The sequence below is a fragment of the Nyctereutes procyonoides genome, unplaced genomic scaffold (assembly GCF_905146905.1).
Source record: "Nyctereutes procyonoides isolate TBG_1078 unplaced genomic scaffold, NYPRO_anot_genome, whole genome shotgun sequence".
Taxonomy (NCBI): domain Eukaryota; kingdom Metazoa; phylum Chordata; class Mammalia; order Carnivora; family Canidae; genus Nyctereutes; species Nyctereutes procyonoides.
This window is the reverse complement of record NW_026575043.1, coordinates 40893870-40918683: the sequence shown is the minus strand read 5'-3', so window position 1 is coordinate 40918683 and position 24814 is coordinate 40893870. Positions and strand designations below refer to the sequence as shown.

Here is a 24814-nt window from a genome sequence, read left to right as displayed (position 1 = left end):
CTGGAGTGTCTCCAGACCATGGCAAGAGACATTAGGCTTCCTTAAAAGACTATACATGTAGACATGAGATAAAGGAGACTGTAAGGCAAAACGGAAGATAAAGAGAGAAGTTCTGTGTATCAAGGATTCTGGTTGGGGGGGGGTTCACTTAATTGAGGGATTTTGCTTTTTGTTTGGTACTGTAATAGGTGTCTTTGGTTCTTATTTTGCACAATTCTGGGAGAAATGGATTCATTTAGTTTTTCATCCCTGCTCCTGATGTTCCTAGATTCTTCTCTGTCAAATGCTTCAGGAGCGGAAAGTTTAGCCATCCAACCACAGAAGCTTTTGATCTTGGATGCACGCTCCTATGCAGCAGCTGTGGCGAACCGAGCCAAAGGAGGAGGCTGTGAATGCCCAGGTGAGGTGTATGGTGCTTTGTCCCCAGACACTGTTATCGTGAGTCCAACCCATGCCCAATGTGGTCTTAGTTCTCAATTTGAAATGAATGGCAAAGCTGTTTAGATTCTTCCCTGAAAAGTTTCTTTTCAGGGAAGAAATGGAGGAGGAGGTGCGGTAAAACCAAAAAATCTTCCTTCCCAACCTTTAGGTGATAGTGTGTTGGTGGTCTTTCTTGTCATTGTGACAGAATGGAGTATATGATAGGGGTGATAAAGTAAATTCTCCCTTTAATAAGGCTTGTTCACATTTGGAAGCTGCTGCTTTAGTGGCTTCAATATCCCAGCCTTCTAAAAGCTTTTTGTTGCGTTTGACAGTAGGTTTACTCATCACTGACCTCAGGAAAATTCCCCACATGGCTTCTACTTAGAAAACTTGAGGTGGAAATTGAAGCAGTAAATCTAGAACTCTAGCAATGCACCTTTGTCCTGACCTATAGCAGCCCTACAGTTTGAATGCTGACTTTGTCCAGGGAGGGGCCCCTTTAGTGCTAGGTGTGTGCTGATGGAGCGGGTAGAGGCTCCACACTCCTCCTCCTTCAGAGGCCATCTCAACCGTAAGTTAAAAGAGGTGGTACAGAGGCCAAATGTGAATGCACAAAGCGCACTGTCCTGCCAGATTCTTTTCAAGAGAGTCCAGAGCTGTAAAATTTGGCCCAAGAAGTCATCCTGAGGTGAGGAAGGCTATAGATCTTTTTCTTAAAAAATAAGAGGTTCTGTTTATGTCCATATCTTCACAAATCTAACTTTCCTTTTTGCAAAAACAGCTAAAATTCAAGCAATGTTTTTCCTCTCATAAAAGGACTGTACTAATAGGCATCAAAACATTGCAGTTTCATTAGTCAGCAGCTATAATGGACTTGCTTTATAGCCTGTTTGCTGCTTTTAAATTTGGCCATGTGGGCTTCAAATTCAACATATTTTTGTTCTCTTTATTGTTATTCTCTGCAGAGTATTACCCGAACTGTGAAGTCGTGTTTATGGGGATGGCAAATATTCATTCAATTAGGAGGAGTTTTCAGTCTCTTCGGTTGCTATGCACACAGATGCCAGATCCGGGAAAGTAAGACATTGGCCTTAGCTTTAATTTTGCGTTGGCTTTTTTTTTTTTTTTTTTAATGAGTTTGGAAAGGTGTCTTTTTTTCTGTTTCCTGGTACACTTCAGCTTTACTTTCAGTCCCCACGGGCATTCTTCTTTCTGTGTTAGGAGCACAGAAAAGCAGCACAAAAGATACTGAGAGAAAAATCTAGCCCTTGGAAAGGTTAAAGATGTAGGGCACAAACCCACCTCAGTCTTCAGAAGCACTGCCTTCTCGTTTTTCCTGGGACCTCTTCTTTCTCTTCTACATAGTTTTTGGCTCATTTTTAATCCTGTGGTTTCTGATATCCTGTAGTAACACCTGCTGTGAACTGGGTGGGATATTTTACCTTGAGGAGTCAAAATGTATTCATCATGTTGCAAACAAGGATTAAACTTTCTTTAAACTTGCCATTTGGTGAATTCCTTTTGCATCTGCTTCTGATTCCTAAACTACCCCCTCTTATTTATTAAGGATATTACCAGATTCTTATTGCTTATTAAAAATGAATGTTTGCATTCGCAGTGAGATAGGTGAAGTAAACACCCACCTCCCTTCAAGGGAACTGGTTGAATACAAGATAGATTAGCAGGACTGCTCTGTAAAACAAATATGGACAGATAAATATATAAAAGCCCCTGTTTTACTATTTCAGAAAGCCAGAAATGGTGCCAGAGAAGACAGAATTTTCTCTTTTCTGATGTTTGTGCTGGGGCCCATAGCTATTTCCCTGGGTTCTGTTCAGTAGTTCTGATCACATCAAATTTTGTGGAATTCCTTGATTTATTCAATCAAATGGCTGCCTGAACCACCTGTACTAACTCCTGGTAGTAAATGATTAGATTCATCACAGTTGGAATCAGCCCAAAGGGTGAAGCAGTTGTCTTTGGGAGAAAAAGCCTGACCAAAGAAATGAGCTTGCTGCTCTGCTTTGGAGATGAGCAACTTGTATCTGCTACACATTTATAGAAACCAGCACGTAGTGCTCTCTTCCCCAGAGATAGGTCATAGAAAGAGCCTGGCTGAGGTCTCAGAAGATCTGCCACTAATAGTGTGACTTTGGCGAAGTTGCTTAATTATTATGGGTATCAGTATGGGTATCAGTTTTCCTGTTTATAAAATGATGAAAGGGATAGAATCAGTACCACCTGATCTCAAATATTTTCCATATGTTAAAATTCTTTTCTTTTTTAAAAGATTTTATTTATTTGTTTGATAGCACAAGCAGCAGGAGCAGCAGGCAGAGGGAGAGGGAGAAGCAGGCTTCCCACTGAGATCATGACTTGAGCTGAAGGCAGATGCTTAACCAACTGAGCCACCCAGGCACCCCTAGAATTCTTTCTTAAAAAGCCTTAAAAAGCTCTTTTTAAAATCTAGAGTCAGAAAGATGCAGTTGGTCCTCACCTGGTCCATATGAAAGTGTGGGGATTTTATTAAGGAAAAGGGTGATGTTTTGCCTGTAATTGGCAGCAAGTCATTAGGCACTACTTCTTTGAGGGTAAAAAGAAGCCCTGGTAGTGGTGAGATCAGCTATACGCAAGCCTCTCAACCCTTGTTTGAGGCCGTGGAACTACAAATCTGATCACATTTTGGAGAAATCAGAGCTTGTGGTGTTGTGTATAAGGAGTAGAATTCATGACAGGGCACAAGAACCAAATGTCAACATAGTTAAAAACCAAGTGTGATACACTTATGATTACTTCCAAGGGGTAATTCTTGGTAATTCTTGGAGATCTGATACTTCCTGAAGGTCTTTATGAAAAAAGGTTCTTCTAGATCCCTGCTGAATCCAGTCTCTGTTAAGTCCCATAACACCATGTAGCCATTGGTATACTAATTTGTGAGAGTCTTGAGTCATTAGTTTGGGCTCACCCAGTTTCAGTCAATAGAAATTTTTTATTTTATTTTATTTTATTTTATTTATTTTATTTTATTTATTTTATTTTATTTTATTTTATTTTATTTTATTTTATTTTATTTTATTTATTTATTTTAGAAATTCTTTAAATCTTATTTATTAGATCACACAAGCAGTGGGAGAGGCAGACAGAGGAAGAGGGAAAAGCAGGCTCCCCTGAGCAGGGAGCCCTGATGTGGGGCTCAATCCCAGGACCCTGGGACCATGACCTGACTGAAGGCAGATGCTTAGCTGTCTGAGCCACCCAGGCGCCCCAGTCAATAGAAATTCAAGACTTTGGTGGCAGGTGTTAGAGTGGGGAGCAGGTGCTATTGTTTGCACTGTTCATCTGACTTAACATCTCCTTATAGATATGTCTGTATGTGTGAGTTTTCTATACCCCCCCCTTTTTTTTGAGAACTTGTTGGGCATAGTTGCTGATCATTAAATGTAAGTACCTTCTGTTTTACAATATCAAAAGTGGCTTAATTTCCTTCAGAAGACTCCAGAAAGAACTACATTTCTTGAGGCACTTGGGTGGCTCAGTCAGTTAAGTGTCTTCCTTCAGCTCAAGTCATGATCTCAGGGTCCTAGGATCGAGCCTCACATCGGGCTCTCTGCTCAGTGGGGAGCCTGCTTCTTCTCCCTCTTCCTATGCCTGCTGCTCTGGCTACTTGTGTGTGCACGCTGTCAAATAAATCAATCTTAAAAAAAAAAACCCTACTTTTCTTATACTGGGTATGTAACTACCACGGACTGAGAAATATTAATTTTCAGAAACTAGGCATAAGACTTTTGTAACAAAAAATCTATTACTGTCCTATCTCTAAAGCTGTCATCTATTGTGTAGTAGGGCTTGAGCCTCTCATCTTTGTACATGCTTCATAGGACAGATTTGTTTGTATTGGCAGTGTTTTATTTGGAGGGAAAGATCTTTGGCAATTGCTTTTTAATTTCACAGGTATTTGGCATGATGCAGTAAATCATAAAAATCAAATTTCCTTATCCCCTTCTGTTTTTATTTTTATAGTTGGCTCTCAGCCCTTGAAAGCACTAAGTGGCTCCATCACCTGTCTGTGCTTCTGAAGTCGGCACTTCTGGTAGTGCACGCTGTGGATCGTGATCAGCGGCCAGTACTAGCGCACTGCTCAGATGGCTGGGATCGCACTCCCCAGATTGTGGCATTGGCTAAGCTCTTGCTGGATCCATATTACCGAACCATAGAGGTGGGTGCATCCAAAGAGTAGGATTTGGTACTTCGTTATGAGTGGGAGAAACCTTGGAGGGCTTTATGATCAGTTTTGATTGTAGTGGTTAGGTATAAAGAAAGTGAAATTTGTATTAAAACTGTTGCTCCTATACCTTGAGTTAAAATGTGGCAGTGCCTCCTTCAGTTCCTATGCCTCTTAAAAAGTAGCAGATTGTGAATAACAAGGTATTGAGAATACAGTCATATTTTCCTTTGCAGTCTATGTACTTGGAAAAGCTTTGCTACTCCAGGAAAACGGGGCTACTATAGAAGGATCTTGGCATGCTTGCTTATTATGATAATGGGTCCAGATATCACTTCAGTGTTCAATGGAGAAAGAGCCCTACTCTGAAAGAACCACGTTAAAGTTATAAGAAAAACCATAAAGGTGCCCTAAAATACATATAAATCTGGAGTAGGGAAAGATGTTAGAAACAAGACTGTAAGTATAACATGAAATATAGAAATCAAAAAATAAAAAATTTAGAAAAAATGTGGCTTTTATGCTGTGTTGTGAATTGGAAGAGTCTAAAAGTTTAGACTCAAAAAAGGCTTAGATAAATGCTTAGTACCCTTTTGATGACTATGGAATGGAGTTGAGGGAAGTGGGAAATTGCCCTAAGCATGTGTTCCATGGAGCCTTTGGCTATGGGGCTGGGTCAGGGTCTCCTCTTGGACATACTGGGAGTTTGTTTAAAGGGATTATTGTTGTTAGTCCTGACAGGCTCGAACTGTCATATCTCCTCCATAGACAAGTACACATGATCTCTTCTGGGTGTTTCCCTGCAGGGTTTCCAGGTCCTTGTGGAGATGGAGTGGCTGGATTTTGGCCACAAGTTTGCCGACCGGTGTGGTCATGGGGAGAACTCCGATGATCTGAATGAGCGCTGCCCAGTGTTTCTGCAGTGGCTTGACTGCGTTCATCAGCTTCAGAGGCAATTTCCTTGCTCTTTTGAGTTCAATGAAGCATTCCTTGTGAGTTTGGGCTTGTAATTCTTCATCTTGGGGACCTTCTAAAATTTTGGGGGGTGTCAATGCAAATGTTTGTGGGCTCGTTTTCACCTGAAACTATGCATTCTTTTTAGAATTTAATGAGAAGCCATTTTCTCCCAGTAATAATTAAAAACAGTAAGAAGTGTGTGTTTATTCACTGAATCCAGGTGTGTTAGCTTTGTGTAAAGTCTTTTGAGTTGTTTTAGACTTAACTTTTAAAATAGATGATAGAGGGGCACCTGGGTGGCTCAGTCAGTTAAGGGTCTGTCTGCCTTTGGCTCAAGGTGTGATCTAGGATCCTGGGATTGAGCCCCACATTAGGCTCTCTGCTCAACAAGGAATCTGCTTCTCCTCCCTCTGCCACTGCCCCAGTTTGCTCTAATAAATAAAGTCTTTTTAAAATTTAAAACAATAAAATAGATGATAGAAGTCCTAACTACTTAGAGAAATTAATGTGAGTGCCTGGCTGGCTCAGTCAGTGGAGCATCTGACTCTTGATCTCAGGGTTATAAGTTCTAGCCTCCTGATGAGTATAGAGATTACTTAAAATAGAGAAGTAATAGAATATCCTCTGCTCCCTCAATCTGTGTGCCACCCCACCCCCCACTTGTTGTCCCTTATCCTTTGACAGAGGACTCACTGTCCTTGCCCTGTTCCAGCCCCTCCCTCCATTGCTGCACTGGCCCCCACTGCCTTTCTCTGCTCAGTTGCATGGTGCCAGCATTTCTCCTCTCTGCCTTTTGCATTGGTGTATTTCCCTCTCTACCACATTGTTGCCATTAATACACAGACACGGTGTAGTGCCTTTTATCCCCTCAAAACCATTTATCAGCTTTGCATCTCTTGCCAACTATTAGTCTCACTTCCTGTTATCTCATCTCTTCACAGCAGAGCTCCTCGAGTCTTTTGCATTTACTGTCTCAAATTCCTTTTTTCACATTCTTGCTCTAAAACCCAATCCAGTCAGGTCCAGAGCTGTGACTTCCATGTTGCTAATCCAGTGATCTGCTTTCAGTCTTGATCTTGTTAAAAAAATTTTTTTTAATTGAGGTATAATTGACACTATAACATGCTAGTTTCAGGTATACAACACAGTTATTCTAAATTTGTGTATTTCGAAATAATCACAATCAGTAGCTAACATCCATTACCACACAATTTTTTTTTGTGAGGAGAACTTTTAAGAGCTACTCTCTTAGCAACTTTCAATTATGCACTAGAGTATTATTAACTGTAGCCACCTTCCTGTATATTACATCCCTAGGGCTTAATTTTATAACTGGAAGTTTGTTCTTTGTCTTCATCTTACTCTTTGGTACTGTTTAATCACACCTTTCTTTTTCTTTTTCTTTTTTAAATATGGAAAGCTTCACAAATTTGCATGTCATCCTTGCACAGGGGCCATGCTAATCTTCTCTGTATCGTTCCAATTTTAGTATATGTGCTGCCGAAGCAAGCACAATCACACCTTTCTTGACACCTATTCTTCAGTTGACTGCCAACACACACTTTGCCTTATTTCTTCTCTGTCTCACTAGCTGGTCCTTTCTGTCTCCTGTTCGTCCATATTTCCCCAGTGCTGAATGTTTGAATGCTCCAGGACTCAGCCTCCAAGGCGCTTCTATAGCTTACTGCCTCTCTGAGGATTTCATCTAGTCCATTGTTATTCATGATTCCCATCTTTATAATTATGTCTTCAGCTTAGATCTCTCCATTTAACTCCAGACTCACATACCCAACTGTGACTACTCAGTATCTCCACGTGGATGTCCTAATGGTATTTCACATTGAACATTTTAACATGTTCGAAACTTGGTTCCTGCTTTCCACATCTTCCCATCCCCAAATCTGATCTTCTAGAAGTCTTCAGCCTCACCAGGTGGCAACTCAGTCTTTCCATTTATTTAGGGCAGAAACTTGCATGCTTAATTTTCCTTTCTCTTTCATACTCCACGTTTTATTCTCTCAGCAGATTCTGCAGCTTTACTTCCAAAATCTATCTAAAACCTGGTTACTGGAGTGTCTGGGTGGCTCAGTTGGTAAAGTGTCTGCCTTCAGCTTAGGTTGTGTCCTGGGACTGAGGCCCACATTGGGCTCCCTGCTCAGCAGGGAGCCTGCTTCTCCCATTCCCCCTGCTGCTTCCCCTCCCCTTGCTGTTCCCCCTGCTTGTGTTCTTGTGTGCTCTGTCAAGTAAATAAAATCTTTTAAAAATAAATAAATAAATGAATGAAATCTGATTACTTCTTGCTGTCTTCTACTATTCCCACACTGGTCCAAGTTACCACCATCTTCTGCCCCAATTCTGGAGAGTCATCCCACGAACTCCAGGGATCCCTTTGTTTACTTTAGAAAGAGAGAGCCACACAAGCAGGGGGAGGGCCAGTAGGAGAGGGAGAGAATCTCAAGCAGACTCCCTGCTGAGCACATCATTGATAAGCACTGAGCCTGACATGAGGCTCAGTCTCACTACCCCAAGATCACGACCTGAGCCAAAAATCAAGAGCCCACAGCTTAACTAACTGAACCACCTAGGCGCCCTTAGAGGGATCCTTCTAAAACATAATTCAGACCATGTCATTCCTCTGCTCAAGAACCTCCAATGACTCCATTTCACACAGAGTAAAAATCAGTCATTAAAATGGCCTGCAGAGCTGTCCTAGACGTTACTTGTCTAGATTCATTTCCTATCATTGCCCTCCTTCTGCAGTGTCCTTCAGTTACACTAGCCTACTTCTCTTTCTTGGAAGTTGTAAGCACTTGCTCGGTCAAGACCATTGTGCTGGCTGTTGCCTTTGCCTGGAGCATTTCCCCCTGAGATACCCTCTTAACTTGCTTTCTCACTTCTCCTGCTGCCCTGTATGTGCCCTGTCCCTCTCACCCTGCCTTAATTGTGGTCCACAGCATGGTCACCTCTCCCCTACAACTAGAACCAGCTCCATCAGGGCGGGATAGGTGTCATTGTTGCCTATCCAGGCCCCATAGAAATGTCTGGGGTATGTCAGATGCTCAGGAATGATTTGTTGAATGAAAGGTTGTTTAGAAGTGCGTTCTCAAAATGAATGAATGAATGAATGAAAATAAACAAACAAACAAACAAACAAATAAATAAATAAATAAAAGAAGTGCGTTCTCAGTTCAGACTTGAGTTGCACACTGACCTGCTTCTGTACCCAGGTGATATGATATCTGTCCTCTGGGGTGTGCCTATTAACTTAGGACTCTCCAGACTGGTTACCAGGGAGGCCTAAGAGGAGAGAGGGTGCCAGCAATCTCTCTTTGCTCTTTTGACTCAGGAATGCTATGGTTGAGGTTGGCGCTCAGGGATTGGTGTGGTGAGGAGGCTGCTCTTGGTGTGGCTTACTTGGTTCCCCCCATCCTTACGGATCTGAGGTGCTCTTAGGGATGTTGGGGAAGGGGGTGCTCAGTGGGGCTACCCTTCCCCCAGAGAATGTGTACCCTATTGCTTTATTTTGGACTCCCACAGGTGAAACTGGTGCAACATACCTATTCCTGCCTGTTTGGAACATTCCTGTGCAACAACGCCAAGGAGAGAGGAGAAAAGCATACTCAGGAGCGGACATGTTCTGTGTGGTCACTGCTTCGGGCAGGCAACAAGGCTTTCAAAAACCTACTGTATTCCTCGCAGTCAGAAGCCGTATGTATCCTTCAGCCTTTCCTCTCTGATCAGCAGAAGAAGTTTGGGGGTGGTGATATATGGGTGCCTTTGTCAGTAGAGACTGTTTTCTCAGAGGCATCTCTGTTGTCTCTAGGTGGGTTGGTTCCATTTTTTTTTCCATCTGTCCCAAAAAAGGCTTATTTCCAGGTGCTGCTCTGACCTGTTTCTGCCCACTCTTTGCTCAGGGTGGTTTGATTTGATATACATCTTTATTTTGCCACTCCAGACACAAATCTTTTCTGGCATCTCTGTCAGAGCTTAACTCACTCTTAGCATATTCTAACAAGTGGAAGGGGAACCTAAATTGTCCGCTAGATGTGCCTGATAGCTCAGAAGGAGCTGCCACCAGGCCCCTGGCACCCTTCCAGTGTAATCAGGTGATGTTAGGTACTGCAGCTCCTGCAGAAAAGTGTGTATGACATTAGCATGTGTGTCCGTGTGATTTTTCTGCTCACATGGAGAACTAGCAGGCCCTTTAAGACTTTTTTTTTTTTTAACATTTTATTTATTTATTCATGAGAGACATAGAGAGGCAGAGACACAGTCAGAGGGAAAGCAGGCTCCATGCAGGAAGCCTGACATGAGACTCGATCCCAGGTCTTCAGGATCCCACCCTGGGCTGAAGGCAGCACTAAACCGCTGAGCCACCCAGGCTGCACAAGACTTTGTTCTTCAAAGGAACACCTTCTGTTACACAGAGGACAGGAGACACGCACATCTGTGTTGTTCCTTTTGTCAAAAATGCATATTAAATTCTAAAGTCAAAAGGAGGCTAATTAGAGGTTATATTGCTTTGCTGGACTGGTAATATGCTTCTATTTAAGTAGTCAAAGCAAAGATTTACACTAACTGCTTCTCTTTTCACTCTGCCTGTTGGAGAAGTCACAATACAGGAAGAAAATTCCCTTCTTTTAATTCCCTTATTTTAAAGGATTAAATAATAATTTAATTAAAATAATTAAAATAAATCCTATAGGACAGGTTTGACAGTGTCTTCTGAAGCCACATTATTATACCAAGAAACAGTCACCATCTAGTGGAGTGACTCACTTTCATATGCAGTAAAAGCAATAAATTAAGTTGATATGAAAATCAGTCATTTGATAAAGGGGACCCTAAGAAATAATTAATGAGAAATAGATGTAAAAGCTCCTCTTGGATTTTCATACCCACAAGAGGTGGGAAATGGCAGGTGGTACAAGACCTGGTGAATGTTCCAGCTTGGTGATTACATTTGACCCTCATTTCTAAAGACTTGTTGGGACTTATTTAAACCTATATCCTCACTGCTTTCTTCTCAGGTGCTGTATCCTGTGTGTCACGTGCGTAACCTGATGCTGTGGAGTGCAGTGTACTTGCCCTGCCCATCCCCGTCTACCCCCGTGGATGACAGCTGTGCGCCATATCCAGCACCTGGCACTAGCCCTGATGATCCGCCCCTGAGCCGGTGAGCCCAGAGGGTTGATGCCAAGGCCTGGAGTCCTACCTGGGTGTACTTCTGTGTAGACTCATCCAGGCATAGTTAGAGATCATGCTTGCTTAGACATCTTGCTTAGATGCTTGCCACACATCTTGCTTAGATCTCTGAAGTCTTCTCAGGGAAAGTATAAGGGTTTCAGGCTACAAGGCGATTAAGAGCCTCATTTCCTGAAGGGCATTGGGCCTTGTCACTATATTGTTTTTTGCTGCACGCACCGAGCAGCTTCTCAGTGATGGAGTAAACCTCTGAGTTCCTTGTGACCCTCTGGCTTGAGTTTCAGCCACTGCACTGTACTCCTTCCTGTCTTTCTGCTAAAAGGCAGATGCCATCAGATGATAGAAAGTTTGGCTTTTGCCACTTGAGAATTAAGTTTATTGAATTCAGACTGCTAAATAAATTAATGTATTATTTACATTAATAGCAGAAAAATCAGCAATGCTACTTTGCTTTGTCAATAGTTGAGAAACAGAGCAGCATCGTGAATGTTTTTTTAAAATAGCATTTGCTATTAGTTTGTGTGAGCACGGGGTTGGGCAGGGTGAGTGGAGGATAAGAAGAAATTTGCAGACTAGAAGAAGGGCTTTGCTGGGACTTTGCTTTTCCATCTGTCTCAGCCTCACTTTAGAGATGCCATAGATCCTTGAATAACTATGGACCCAATTATGAAACAACTGCCTTTTAAAATCAGTTGTCTCCTGCTTTCATCTGAACAGCCTCACATTCTCATTCCCTCAAACTCCTTTTGTTTAGGCTACCAAAGACTAGATCATTTGACAATCTGACTACAGCTTGTGACAACACAGTGCCTCTAGCCAGCCGGCGCAGCAGTGACCCAAGTCTGAATGAGAAGTGGCAGGAGCACCGGCGCTCCCTGGAATTGAGCAGCCTGGCTGGTCCCGGGGAGGAGCCTCTTGATCCTGACAGCCTGGGGAAGCCAACCAAAGTGCTGGGCGGTGCTGAGCTGTCTGTAGCAGCTGGAGTGGCCGAGGGGCAGATGGAGAACATTTTGCAAGAGGCCACCAAAGAGGAGAGCGGGATAGAGGAGCCTGCCCAGAGGGGGAGCACTGAGATGCAGGAGGTCAAAGAGGAGGCTCTCTTAGAAAAGGGGAAGACCCCTGAGGGCTCAGCCATTGTCCTTCCTCAAGAACCAGAACTGGGTGATGCTCCTCTGGCGAACCATCCCGGCACTAACCTTTCTGGATTCTCACAGGGTATTCCTGAGCAGCAGGGTGGGCACAGTGTTCTCCCTGGTTCTCTCCAGGAGTCCCCCAGGGAAGAGGATGTCCAGGAGGTCCCTGTGGAACAGTTCCGAATAGCTATCACAGAGGAAAGAGAGGAGGCATTTCTTCCAATCCCAGTAGATACAAAAGTTGGCTATGATACCTCACAGTCAAGTTCTCTGCTGCCCTCCCAAGTCCCAGTTGAGGCCAGAGGACCAAGCACGGACAGTTCAATGGACATGTTAATAGAAGATCAAGTCAAGTCAGAAAGTGGGCCCGAAGGCCATCATAGACCTTGCCTGGTAAACAGTGGCTGGTTCAGTGGCAAGGACATGCTTCCTCAAGCCACAGAGCCCCAGCCTTCAGAGAAGAGCCTAGCTGAGAGGCCCCAAGTGGGATCTGTGGTACATAGGACTTCCCCTGGCAGCACCCACAGCCCAACACATTCTCCTTGTGCCTTGCCTTTAGCTGAATGTAAAGAGGGGCTTGTGTGCAATGGTGCCCCAGAGACTGAAAATAAGGCTTTAGAGCAATCCCCAGGGCTTAGCACCCTCCAGAAGCACCCCACCCCCAATGGGCACTGCACCAATGGGGAGGCTGGTAGAAGCAAGGACTCACTGAGCCGCCAGCTGTCTGCTACAAGCTGCAACTCTGCCCACTTACACTCAAGGAACTTGCACCACAAGTGGCTGCACAGCCACTCGGGGAGGCCATCTACAACGGGCAGCCCCGACCAGCCTTCGCGCAGCCACCTGGACGACGATGGCATGCCTGTGTACACGGACACCATCCAACAGCGCCTGCGTCAGATTGAGTCAGGCCACCAGCAGGAAGTGGAGACCTTGAAGAAACAAGTGCAGGAGCTCAGGAGTCGCCTGGAGAGCCAGTACCTGACCAGCTCCCTACGTTTCAATGGGGACTTTGGGGATGAAGTGGTGAGTAGACCACGGTGCCTCGATAGCTGCCCAAGGAGAGGGCATACTGAGGCTGGACGCTCTTTGTGCCCAGTGCACAGTGATTGGCACAGATTTCTAAAAGAATTGTTAAGGTCCAGAGTAATCCTGTTGAGAGGCTGGAGATCAGCCTCAGCCATGTGAATGACAGTCTGCCTGTTATTTCCTGCCTTGCTTACTTGCCACAGGTGTCCTGTTTAGGCAGTAGGATAAGGAAGAGAGGATCACGTTTTAAGGAAGGGCATGAACTCCTGGGCAGAATGACATTAGTAGGGCAACGTCAAATTGTAATGCCTGTCCTCCCCAGTAACTAGTAAACTGGGCTCCCTCTCCATCCTTCCCTTCCCCCCGCCACTGCCCCCAAACACAAGCTGTAGCTATGAAGATTTAGTTTAACAGATGTTTGTACCTGTCCTGTGGTGGGTGATGGCAGTAGAAATGGGGAGAAGGGATTAGTTTCTGGCACTGTGGAGGAGTTAGCATTGATGGGGCCTGAAAGTGGGACTGTGTGATGGGGAGTTTCTAAGGGAGGTGCTCTCCTCACTGGCTGGGTCTGACTTGATGTGTTCAAGTACAAGCGTGAGCCTGGCTCTGAAGCAGTCAGCGTACATTAAAGGCGGGCTCATCCAATGACTTTCAATTCAAACTGACTTCTCAGTGTTTCCTTCATACTAATGATGGTTTCTCATTTTCCCAAAGAGTCCTTCAGAGAAAGGAGGACATGCCCAAAGCACTCAGTTTCCGCAAGCAGATGTAAGTGGCAGGGTCGGATTAACGGACTCATTGGAGCAGCTGACACTGAGTTCACACTCCATCCTGATCACTTCTGTCCCCCTCACTTCCTTTAACCCAAGGCCCATCTTTCCACTGCAGAGTCACCGCGCACAGCCTTAGACCTGTGTATCTCTCTTCCACCTGAGTCCAGCCCGGTCTCTGCACCTGCTCAGCCCATTTCTTGATGCCGGATGCACCTACAGATCTGGCAGGCCCACCCAGAGTCCCCGGTGCTCCCTTCCTTATCAAGCCAGGCTCATTCTGTTCAGCTCTGTTTGTTTGCCAACAGACTTCAATCCCCGACTCGGAAAGCAATCTGGATCAGAACTGTTTGTCTCGCTGCAGCACAGAGATTTTCTCTGAAGCCAGCTGGGAGCAGGTGGATAAACAGGACACGGAGGTACAGGCTCAGCCCCTGTTCTGAGTGCCGTCCATGCAACTGTTTTATGGTTCTTCTCCATCCCTATCCCTGTCCCGTACCCCTGGCTAAGGAAAAACCTCATAGCACACTTAGCCTTGAGCCTCTGTGAATCCCCATCAAGCCTAGAATTTCTGACCCAGGGAGACTCAGCAAGCTGGTCCTCTCTCCACCTTGTCTCTGTTAACTAGAGCCTTGCCATAGTGACCCAGGGTGCTGCTGCCTGATACTTTATCTCAGGGGAGTTTGGAGTCCCCTCTAGGGAAACGATTTGGACGCCTTTCTTGTACTGCTGACATCAACCTGTTGGGCTGGTGCCACCAGAGCCAATATGGTCCTTGTGACTGTTGCTGCCCCCAGCATGGCTCTGTGGCTCCAGCTGGATGGCCCATCGCCAGTCACTAACCTGGCCCCATCTCTTTTACAGATGACCCGTTGGCTACCTGACCACCTGGCTGCCCACTGCTATGCATGCGACAGCGCCTTCTGGCTCGCCAGCAGGAAGCACCACTGCAGGTGCCATTTGGGGGATTTGGTGGGGTGGGCCAGGGTTTGGAGGCTGAGATTTGGCCCACAGAGCCTGCAGCTTGGAGAAATGTGGGTGTCTGGCTGGCAGTGTCCCATCTGAGGCAGATCCTGGGGTCTACAAGGCTCCAGCTTATCTTTTTGTGCCTCTAAAATTGGTGTTTGCCCTTGGTGTCTTTTTCCAATTCAGAGTGATCATGACTAAATTTTAAAATGTGCAAATGATGTCCCCTTGTGTCTCTTTTGCTTCCTGGATTAGCAGAGCAACAGCCACCACCCAAATTACCATTTCTTATTCTTAGAATACCATTTCTTCCCGTTCAGAATGGCTGCAATGAGCAAAAGTTTTCTTGCTGTGGGCAGGGAACTTCATTTTCCTACTCCTTACCCTGCTCCCTGACCCTAAACTTTTCCTTGTGCCAGTAGTGAGGAGACCTAGCTGTGGGAAACTAGTAGGGACAGCTGAGGACATGACAGTCTTCAATCCTTAAGGCTTGTGACTTCTTTCTTCTTGATTGGGGTAGTTAGTTGCTAGGGATGCTTTGCCCCAGCTGAGGTGGCAACTATATAGATATGTTCAGTGTTCTTGGGACAGGAATTTTATCTGAATCCTGACCATAGCTCACCCAGATGAGTGAACCCAGGTAGAAAATGGAACCACCTCTTTGTCTAGTAATGATGCTTCTAGGACTGTATATCTCCCTACCCTGCACCCCAAGCCCAAATGTCTTTGGTTGGCTTCTCCTCTGAGCTCTCTTTCCCCTCCTTGCAGGGACACTGACCGTGTTGATCAAACGTGGTGAGCATTTGCAACAACCTGTCTGTGATGTCTGCACATCTATAATAACTTCTCCACACTAACGCTGCCATTTCCCCTTCTCTGCACTCATTGGGATGAAGCCTGGGGCTAGGAGTGCAGGCAGGCAGGTGGGCTTGGGGGGGAAACCAAAGCAGCCAGCTGAGGAGACTATTAGGGCTGAGTCAGGCTGCAACTATACACTCCCCTCCTGACCACATAGGTCAGCTCAGCCATCTTGGCTTGTGCCTGAGAAGCAGTGCTTCAGCAGGGGCTGGTCTTGTGGCATAGCCAGTTGGGTTTTCAGAGCTATTTCTTGTGGGTTAGTCCTTCATTGGGATGCTAGAATGATGCTTCATGATCTCCAAGTCAGAGATCATTGCCTTTAAAAAACAAACAAACAAAAAAAAAAAAACAAAGAGACCAGGACTGAACAGAGGTGGTCTTTCCAGAGAACTGTTTTACATGGAAGACTTTAGTGGAGGGTTCCACTTAGGGTCTATCAGGACCCCCTGAAAGAAGCCAGATAGAAGAGCTTACCTGATCCAGTTCGTATCAGGATGAACTCCAGCAGATAGGTTAAATAGATGGAAACATTCAAAAGTAGATTTAGGTGATTTTTCTGTGTAACCATAGGTTCTTGCCGATTCATGCTTTCCAGAAACATGAAGTGCTTACTGCGTTCTAGAAGATGAAGTTGTGTGTGTTTTAGTTCTGTCCTTCCATTCCCCCATGTCTAGCCTTTCCTTTTTGTGTGGTGTGGGTTTTTTGTTTGTTTGTTTTTTTATGTCCCCAAAGGGTATTTAGTATTCTCTCCTCTGTGTGCAGGTGGTTCTTAATTCAGCAGGGGGTTTGTATTCTGAGGAGCATAAATGAAAAGGTAGTGAGTGATACAGGCTGAGGAAGAGGATTTCGCTTCAGCTGCTTTCCCCAAGTCTTTGGTATGTCAGGTTCCTTGAAGACTCCCATTCTTGGGTTTATTGAGGTTGATTTATACTTTAGGGCCTAACAAAGTGGGGTTGTAAGGTGGGCAGAAACTTACCCTCTGCCAGTTCTTTTCCTTTCAGTGGTGAAGGGCAGCTGTTTGGATGTGTGTACCTGTCCTGCATGGACACAGAGCCAGGCTTTCAAGTGGAGGAGGTGAAGGGAGGCTTGGGGCCTGGTACAGTCAGGCCTTCAGGTGGAGCTCTGATAGTCCCTGGTAGTTGCATGGAGGCAGGGGAATGAGCCATAATTGACTGACACCTATCTAATAAGGGGGCTGTTTGTGCACGTGTGTTCAACTGTACTCTTGTCCTTTCACCCTGAGCATGTGTCACTGGTTGCTTGTCTTCTGGCTTTGCATGCTGGCAGCAGGGCAGTTCTAGATGGCAATAGTCTGTTCTCCATGTTGCTGCCTCCGAGCCTCTGGAAAAATAGCCAGTTGGACAAAGCCCCTCCCTCCCCAGCTAGGCTAGGTGGTTTGTCTCAGCTGAGGGGCTCGGAGGTAGTTCCATTGGACTCTGGCCTCTCTGTGACCACAGGCTACACAGAGGCCAGTGCCCAGGTGAGTTTGGCCAACTGGGTTTTTCTGGGCCAAGAGTTAGCCAGTGATCTAGCAGCTGCTCCTGCCTTGGGCCCTTTTGTTCTCCTTGGATCTCTCTTGAGCAGCATCCTCTTGTATACCTGGTAACCTTGAGCCATAATGGTGAGGCAGCCAAGTGTCCTTGGCCCTAAAGTCACAGTGGTGTGCAACTCTACTAGGCAGGGATGCCCCCCACACACACTTGGCTTATTCCTGGGCTAGACAAATGAGATGGTTCACTCTTGGAGGAGTCTCCAGCACATCCGAATTACATATAACAAAGTTCTGTCTTCTGAAGTTGGTTTCCCCACACCATACCTGCTACTGAAACTGTTTTGTTTATTCTTTTCATCTCAAGGAATTGTGGGAATGTGTTCTGCTCCAGTTGTTGTAATCAGAAGGTTCCAGTTCCCAGCCAGCAGCTCTTTGAACCCAGTCGAGTATGCAAGTCTTGCTATAGCAGCCTACATCCCACAAGCTCCAGCATTGACCTTGAACTGGACAAGCCCATTGCTGCCACTTCAAACTGAAGCTCAGTGACCTGGGGCGAGCAGAGGCCAAGCTGCTGTTCCTCTGACAGGCCCACACAGCCTGGGCAGACCGAGAGGCTCGTGCACTTTGGAATGGGGGCATGGAACCAACCACCTGTGCAGAGTGACAGAAATTTGGGATGTACCACTGGATTGTAGATTGATTTTTCTCCCCCCCCCCTTTTTTCCTCTCCCTTCTCCATCTTCCCTCTGCCTCCAAAAAAGAAAGAAGTACCCTGGTTGTCTTAATTTTTTTTTTTTTTAATGGAAGACCAGAGGTTGCCAGGCCCCCTGTAACTGTAACTGTTGAGCCGCCTGCTGTCCTGTGATGCTGAGGGTTAGCTTGGTTCCTCAGGATGGGAGGAGACTGGTCAGAGTCAGGAGTTGGAGGCCCAAGATATAGTGAATGGGGAAGCAAACCAGGGCTGATGTTTTTGACTATTCCTCGTGCCACTGCCACATCAGAACTGAATGGAAAAACCTTTGCTGCTGAGGAGGCTGAAGCATCTTCCCTCGGAGCAGTGCCCCGAATGCCCTCTACCTCCTGAGAGGAGCCCAGCCAGTCTCATCTCGCAGATAAATGGGATCGACATTTGGAGGGAAGGGCACATAATAAACAGAACTCTTCCAGGCCCCCCCTTTGAGGAAGGAAGGTGTTTGATCCTCTGAGGCAAGTGAGAGGGCCTGGGGATGGGGGTGCCAGCATGTTCTCTCTTGCATGGGATTCTGTTTTTAACTTGTCCCTAGATAGTCTAGGGTTCCCTTCACTGTCATAAGTATGCCTCCCTCAGCCAGATTGTGTAGCACTTCCCACCCTCAGGCATAAGAGTGCAGACTGGCCAGAGTGCAGTGTCCTGCTGCCGTGGCCAAGGCCAAAGCCTGCCCTGAGCCCGGGCACACCTGGAAGCCCCTTCTGGGGCCTGGTCCCCCAAACAATCTCTCTTCCTTGACCAGCACAGGGAAATCCAGACTCAGGGTTCCAAAAATTTCCCATTCCCAAACCAAACAAATCATGGATCTCCCCCTTAAGGGGTAGAATCAGCCTTTGAGAGTGCAAGCCTCTGGAAAAGGGAGCATGTCCCATACAATCAGCCTTCCTCCTCCTTCCCTTCTTGGGGCAGTGGGAAGGGCCCATCAGTCCCCCTGCCCTGCCCCTGTGCTGCTGGCCAGCAGTGAGGGGCCACTTGGTGACTCTGCAGGGTTCTTAAGAAAAGTGACACAGCCCGTAGGAGATTTGGGGCACCTTTCCTCAGTAAGCTTTGATGTGGTCCAAAAAGAGCCTTAAATCAAGAATATTTGTGAGTGAGTGTGGGGAAGGGTGGAGAGGAGTTTAGGTTTGTGCTTTGTAATCTTGGCATCCATGTTTTGTGCCTGCCCTCCCTCTTGGGGAAGGGCCATGCTTGGCTCTGCTAAAAGCTGCTAACTGGTAATGGTGGATTGTGGTGAGCAGATGAGGGTGAGGCCAGGGAACCCTCTGATCCTTTGGAAGCAATTCCCTGGCCAAGGAAAGTTGTGTCTCAGGAAGGTGGCTCCTGTGTGTGCCTGGGTGTGGTTACGACGTGGCCCAGAGCCTACCCTGGAGCTGTCAGTCCAGGCAAAGCCAAGAGCATCTGAGCACGTCTCTGACTTCCCAGTGGCAGCAGGTTGCTCAGAGTTTGAATTTAGTGAAACAGGGTGTAGTTCTTCTCCGCACTCTGTGTGGTCTGGCCGTGCAGGTAGGGAGAAGTCAGTCAGTCTAATTAAAGATTGTGCAGTTCCTAGTGACAGGTGCCAAGAGGTGATGATACGGGTTTCTTGGGTCTGATGTACAGTGTGAATAAATGCTTGCAGCTCTTAGCCCTTTTCGATCAATGAAGCACTTTTTTATTAATATTTTTCTTTGTATGTAAAGGAGGAACCGTAACTCTCCGTAGCTGTACATATAATAACCCTTTTCTCCTAAAGAGGAGTCAGTGAGTGCTCCTATATTTTTCATTTTTTGTCAAAGCAAGAAGTAAATACTTTAGAACTGTTAAATATATAAATAAAGTGAATAAAGTTTAGTGTTCCGCATGGTAGCATTTGCTAACACGTTCTAATTCTTTGCCCTGTGGTTTATTCCCTCTTCATCCCTTTTCCCTCTTACACAGCAGCAGCGTGAGGTGATACCGGGAAACTGAACTTTGGTAAGGATAACTGCAGCTTTCTGTTCTACTCGGGATCTTGGCAAGGAGGTGTACTACAATGCCTAGGCACTGAAACACATGGTTTTGCCCCTAACATCTCTAAAGCTAAAAAGGCAAAGCAATCAGGCATCTTAACAATTAGGGGTTTTTCTTTGTCCAAAGAACTGAGCATCCATAGTAAATATAGTAAATAAAACTACCTCTGGCTTCTAGGCTTCCCCCACACCCCTCGCCCTGGGGAGTCGTGGTTAAGCACAGAGGCCAGCATGCGGTAGAGCTCATGCTTTAGAGCTCAGAAGATGTTGGGGCAGGGGGAGGTGGCTGAAAGTGCTCTATTGTTCTTGGATGGTAGCATGTGGGTGGGCAGGGAGACCCTGGAAGTAGAAGCGGAAATGGATACGATTAGATTATGTGCCTAAGTGGAGTTTCCTTCCTCCCTCCACACAGAGCACCAAACCTCTGTTCTGTAGACCTGCAACTAGCCAAGCAAGACCATAGTTTCTAGTCACTTCTTGACTAGTTCTTGTTCTTCATGGAGGTGTATTTTCTTTCCCCTGCATCACTATTGGGCATCCTTCTCGTCCCGCAGGTCTGTGGGAGAGCTACATGATGTAGTTCCTCCCTAGAGAAGGGTGGTACTGAGTAGTGCCCAGCCCTGGGGCCTCCAGTCCAGCATCTCTGGTGAATTGGCTAGGCTCTAAAGAGTGACCTGTCCAGAGCCTCCCTGAGGGCCTCAACCCTGAGGTAGGCTTTCCAGGGTCACCTTCTGGATGTACTGTCTACCTAACATATATAAAGTATATAAAGAACTCAGCTGATTCTAGTCTGAAGGCTGCAAGTGTGATCTAGCAGGTGTTGGAGAAATAGCTTGTTCTCTGGGAGAAGGTGCCACTTCAGCAGCTATCAGGGAGGCCAGACTGTATTCAGACCAATTTGTAAAAATGAGTGTCATAGCCAACGTGTATCTACACACAGCGCCTTACTGTTCTAAAGTCTAATGTTTAGCCCTCTGCCAGGTAAAAACACTAGCAGAACTTAGCAAGGCTGGCAGGGGCCCGTAGATGGGGAGCTGCTGGGGGCAGGAAGATGAGCCAGCATAGTATGCTGGGGAGACCTGCACAGTGTGGGTCTGAGGGAAGGAACTGCTGTGGGAGAGGTCTGTGTGCAGAGAAAGGTTGTCCAAGGGCAAGGCCAGCTTTCTTTAGGCCCCCACACAGAGGCATTTGGTGTGAAGCAGTGGGTACGAACAGTGGCCTTAAGCTGCCAGGATGTCCTCCTTACCTGAACTTTATCCTGGCACTTTCTTAATACTTCCCTTCTTTCTTTACTTTGGCCTTATTCCCAGTCTAAAAAATGATAGGGCTGCCTTAAGGGAGTTTTCTAGTGAAGATGTACAGAAATTTTTTTCTTTATTTTGTTGATATGCTGTTGATTTCTATGTTAGCAAAGCATATTCTAAGACTTAAAAAGGTATTGTGGCAGATTTGAAGGAGAATGAACAAGATGGTGCCAGAAGATCTGTTAAACAATATCCAGCTATCGAATATACTGAAATGGGAATCAAGGGTATACCCTAGAATAAGATCACAGGCTATTGAGATGACTGATTTACTTTGGCTTCTGTGCATGAAGCTAGGAGGCTCCATGTTTGCTGAAGTTAATCTACCCCTGACTTTGTATTGATCTTTTAAGAATGAGGGCTGATTTGAAGCTGTTGTAGGATTTCATTTAGCTAGTGCCTGTTCGAGTGACCTGGCCTCAGGGCTGCAGCTGTTCCCTACCCTGAATTCGTAGGGGACAGACTAATAGCACAGTGAAAAATGGGCTGTAGATTGTGGGACAGTGACTGACTCTCTGTTTGGAGTTCTGAATAACATGGCAAGAATCCCAGGTGTTTAATATCTAGTCACATTTTCTAAGGACATTTGTTCTAAGTTGAGGTTATTGACAAGTATCTCGAGGGCTGGCATAGAATATGTGAGAGGGCTCTAGCAGTAGGAGGTGGCCTCTGCCTTGTAAGCCTCTGCCTCTTACAACACAAGGCCTGCTGTCTGTCCCCGGCGTGTAACCCTTTTTCCTTTCCTCCATATGCAGAGTTCACTGCTGCACATTTTGCAGAATTAGCAGTTGCCTCCCCTGTCGAACAAGGCCTCTTCTGAGCTGGGCCTGTGTTCTGAGGCTTAAGGGGAAGAAGGCCCCCCCCTGACATGGGAATCACAAGGTTTTTAAATGTTGCTGTTGTATTTTATTTACCACTTCTGGTCTTTTCTAGCGTACCTGCATCGGGTCACCTTTTCTTACAGTGCTCCTAGCAGTTGCATTTCAGTTGCATTTTCAAGTGAAATTTTTACATTGGTATTTAAGATTGGCCTTTAACTGTTTCCCGATTGGTTTATAAGTGGTTTTTTTTTTTTTTTAATGCAAACGTAACCTGTGAGGCACACATGCTGTTTAAGAAACATGCTGTGTGTTGCTGCAGACAGTAGTGCTTGCCTATTGTAACAGCGTTGATTTTGCTGTGGTTTCAGTGACCCTGTAAATGAAATAAATGTGTCCTCTTCACTCACAAACAGTTGTTTAGCCCCTGGATTGTGGTTGCCACTGTGTGGTTCTCTAGTCAGTGATGAGGCAGCTCAGCCCCATAGTTGGTCTAGGAGAGGGAGGGGCCTGGCCAGGAAGGGGCAGCTGGGCTCTGTGTTTCAGAGGCAGGGGACTTGAAATCCTGACCCCTAGAGGTGGAAGGGACCTTCAATCATCTAGTTTCTTCGTGGTTTTCATGATATTTTGTGAGGTCTTTGGGGGCGGGGGTGGGGGGGGGTAGTCCTCAGGCCCATTCAGTATTAGACTTCTAAATAAAATATGATTTGAAGAAAGGTTTTGGTGCTTAAAATAAAAATCTGAAAAGGACTGATTTAATCCAAACTCCTGGTTTTTTTGTTGAGGGAAATGAAGCCTCAGGGAGCCGCAAAGACTTACCCATGGTTGTCAATGAATTAACAGCAGACCTTGAATAAGAAACACTCTCCCTGACTCCACCTGCACCATCTCCCAGTGCTCTTGGGCTTCCAGAAGACAACTTTAGATAAATAGTTATGTAACCTGATTCTTTTTGAGTTAAGCCAGAAATATTAGAGAAGAGCTTAGTAATTGCTACCAAAAAGGCTTAAACTATGAGCCTGCCTCTTCCTCCTAACCCAAATCAAAAAGTTTTGAAATTATAATCATTGTTTTTTAGCCTTTCATATATATAAATGTTACTAGCATGAATTGTCTAAGTTCAAGTAATAACATTGTCTTAACTCAGTGCGGTGTGAGAGCATTTTTACTACAAATAGGTTAGTTGTGAACTGTCTCAGCCTCCAATTTATTTCTGAATTTGACAAAGAAAAAAATCCTTATCATATATAGGTAAGTGGTTGCAAATGGTAATAGTCACAGCTTGTCTGCAATCTCTGGTTACTGACGAGTGAAGTAGATGCTTGAAAAGAAAGGATTAATAGAAGAATATTCAACACCTTCTTTTAATCCTTATCCTCTGTGTATCAGAAAGAAACACCCAAAGGTTGTAAATAAGCACTCCTTATTCTGCAGTGAGAGCCACTAGCATGGAGTTGCAGCCGGGCATGGCGACCCAGCACCAGGCTAGTGCCCTCTGTCTGTGCCCACCCTGAGACGCACAGCTGTGGAGGCCTTACAGAGAGCTTTCAGACAGTCTAAGCTAGTGTGTGTTTTATATTTGAGTATGCATATTAGAGCTGGGTTTTATTTAATATTTAAGATATTTGAAGCGTTTGTTTGCAAAGAACCCCTAAAGCACTGCCACAGAAGCCAGTTTCAAAACCACTAATTTGGTGAGAGAACCTGAGTTTCCAAGCCCACACACCTAGGTTTGGAATCCCAGTCTTGCAGCACCAGCTGAGTTGCCTGTGGGTGGGTGAGAAACAGCATTTCCTCATCTAGAGCAGAGCACTTGCCAGAAGAGGGGGGTGAAGGTGGTTGCTTAGTAAATGTTCCCTTCCCCACTGTTCATGGGATGAGATGGCATTTGTCTCTGGCTGCTGGCAGATACTCGATGTCTGGTAGACATTCTGTTTCACCATGTATTAAGTCTAGAAGACAACTGGCCCCACCCCAGGTCTTCCACCTTATAAAGGTAAAATTTTGACCTTGAAGCATTCTGAGTTTTACAAGAAATCGCAAATGTGTCACTACTCAAAGACTTTAAAGTTCGTATATATATTTTATTAAAGCATTAAAATTTTCTAATGGATGCAGCTGCACTGATGCATTAAAACTATATAAAAGCAATGGAGGGGGGCTGAGAGAAAGAAAACTGCTTGTTGGGATTGAGGTGGCATCTAAGAATTCCTGAGCCCTGTGGAGACTGATACGGCCTCACTTTGCGGAGATTTCTGACTCAAGACAACTGTAAGATGCAGGCCAGCTGTCCAGGCTGAGGAGCAGAGGAGGCAGAGCCAGGTGGCATTTAACCTCTGCAGTGCAAGTGTATGGAGGCAGAGGCCTGGGCCCAGGTTGTTTTGCTCTATCTGGCAAGAGAGCCTCCAGGAGGACCCTAGAGCCCAAGGTTGGAAAATGAAGCAAAGATCTTGCGTTCATATGATTCTCCCTGGCATCTAAGGAGCCCAGGGTAGCCGAACATATTTAAGGCTTTGTCACCCAAGTTAAACCAGATGAGTATTAGTTGTAAATGGTTCCCCTGCTATACTTTGCCATTTGGAAAGTCAATCCCTAGACTGACAGTTCTTCCAAGTCACCAGAAGGTGCTGTGACCAGCTAGCATACATTCTTTACTGGGGCGGCTCCCACTCTTGAAGTCCCCATCATCCCTTGGGACAGGAGAACCTCCGTGCTCTGGCAACTCTGGGTATGATTCTTTCATCTGACTTGATAAACCCGTTGCTGCTTCAGAGGCTCCTCCTGCCCCTGAGACATTCTCAGATGTCCCTGAGTACTAGCCATGCACTCCAGCCCCAGCGCCTTACCTCTGGAAACACTTCCCCAGGAGGCAGCCTCCTGCTGGCTGTTAACACCTCTGCA

General features: G+C 45.7%; 1 protein-coding gene and 1 non-coding gene across 10 annotated transcripts in view; one reads left to right on the top strand and one right to left on the bottom strand.

Moving 5' to 3' along the window:
• MTMR3 (myotubularin related protein 3) overlaps nt 1-19648 on the top strand; it is a 140669-nt gene extending 121021 nt beyond the window's left edge. For 6 of the 9 annotated variants that reach the window (XM_055322428.1, XM_055322422.1, XM_055322427.1 and 3 more), the window contains 11 exons: nt 269-400; nt 1389-1500; nt 4444-4639; nt 5452-5637; nt 9140-9310; nt 10633-10778; nt 11562-12966; nt 14048-14158; nt 14604-14692; nt 15474-15500; nt 17420-19648. In XM_055322428.1, the coding sequence (XP_055178403.1) occupies nt 269-400; nt 1389-1500; nt 4444-4639; nt 5452-5637; nt 9140-9310; nt 10633-10778; nt 11562-12966; nt 14048-14158; nt 14604-14692; nt 15474-15500; nt 17420-17591 (2747 nt within the window). In that variant the 3' untranslated portion in view covers nt 17592-19648. The remainder of the gene's footprint in view (nt 1-268; nt 401-1388; nt 1501-4443; nt 4640-5451; nt 5638-9139; nt 9311-10632; nt 10779-11561; nt 12967-14047; nt 14159-14603; nt 14693-15473; nt 15501-17419) is intronic. The other 3 variants (XM_055322431.1, XM_055322430.1, XM_055322432.1) reach the window with 3 other exon arrangements.
• LOC129508431 (U6 spliceosomal RNA) lies at nt 7009-7115 on the bottom strand. The gene has a single exon (XR_008664169.1). It is a non-coding gene; the product is annotated as a U6 spliceosomal RNA (small nuclear RNA).
• Nucleotides 19649-24814: the final 5166 nt, after the last annotated feature.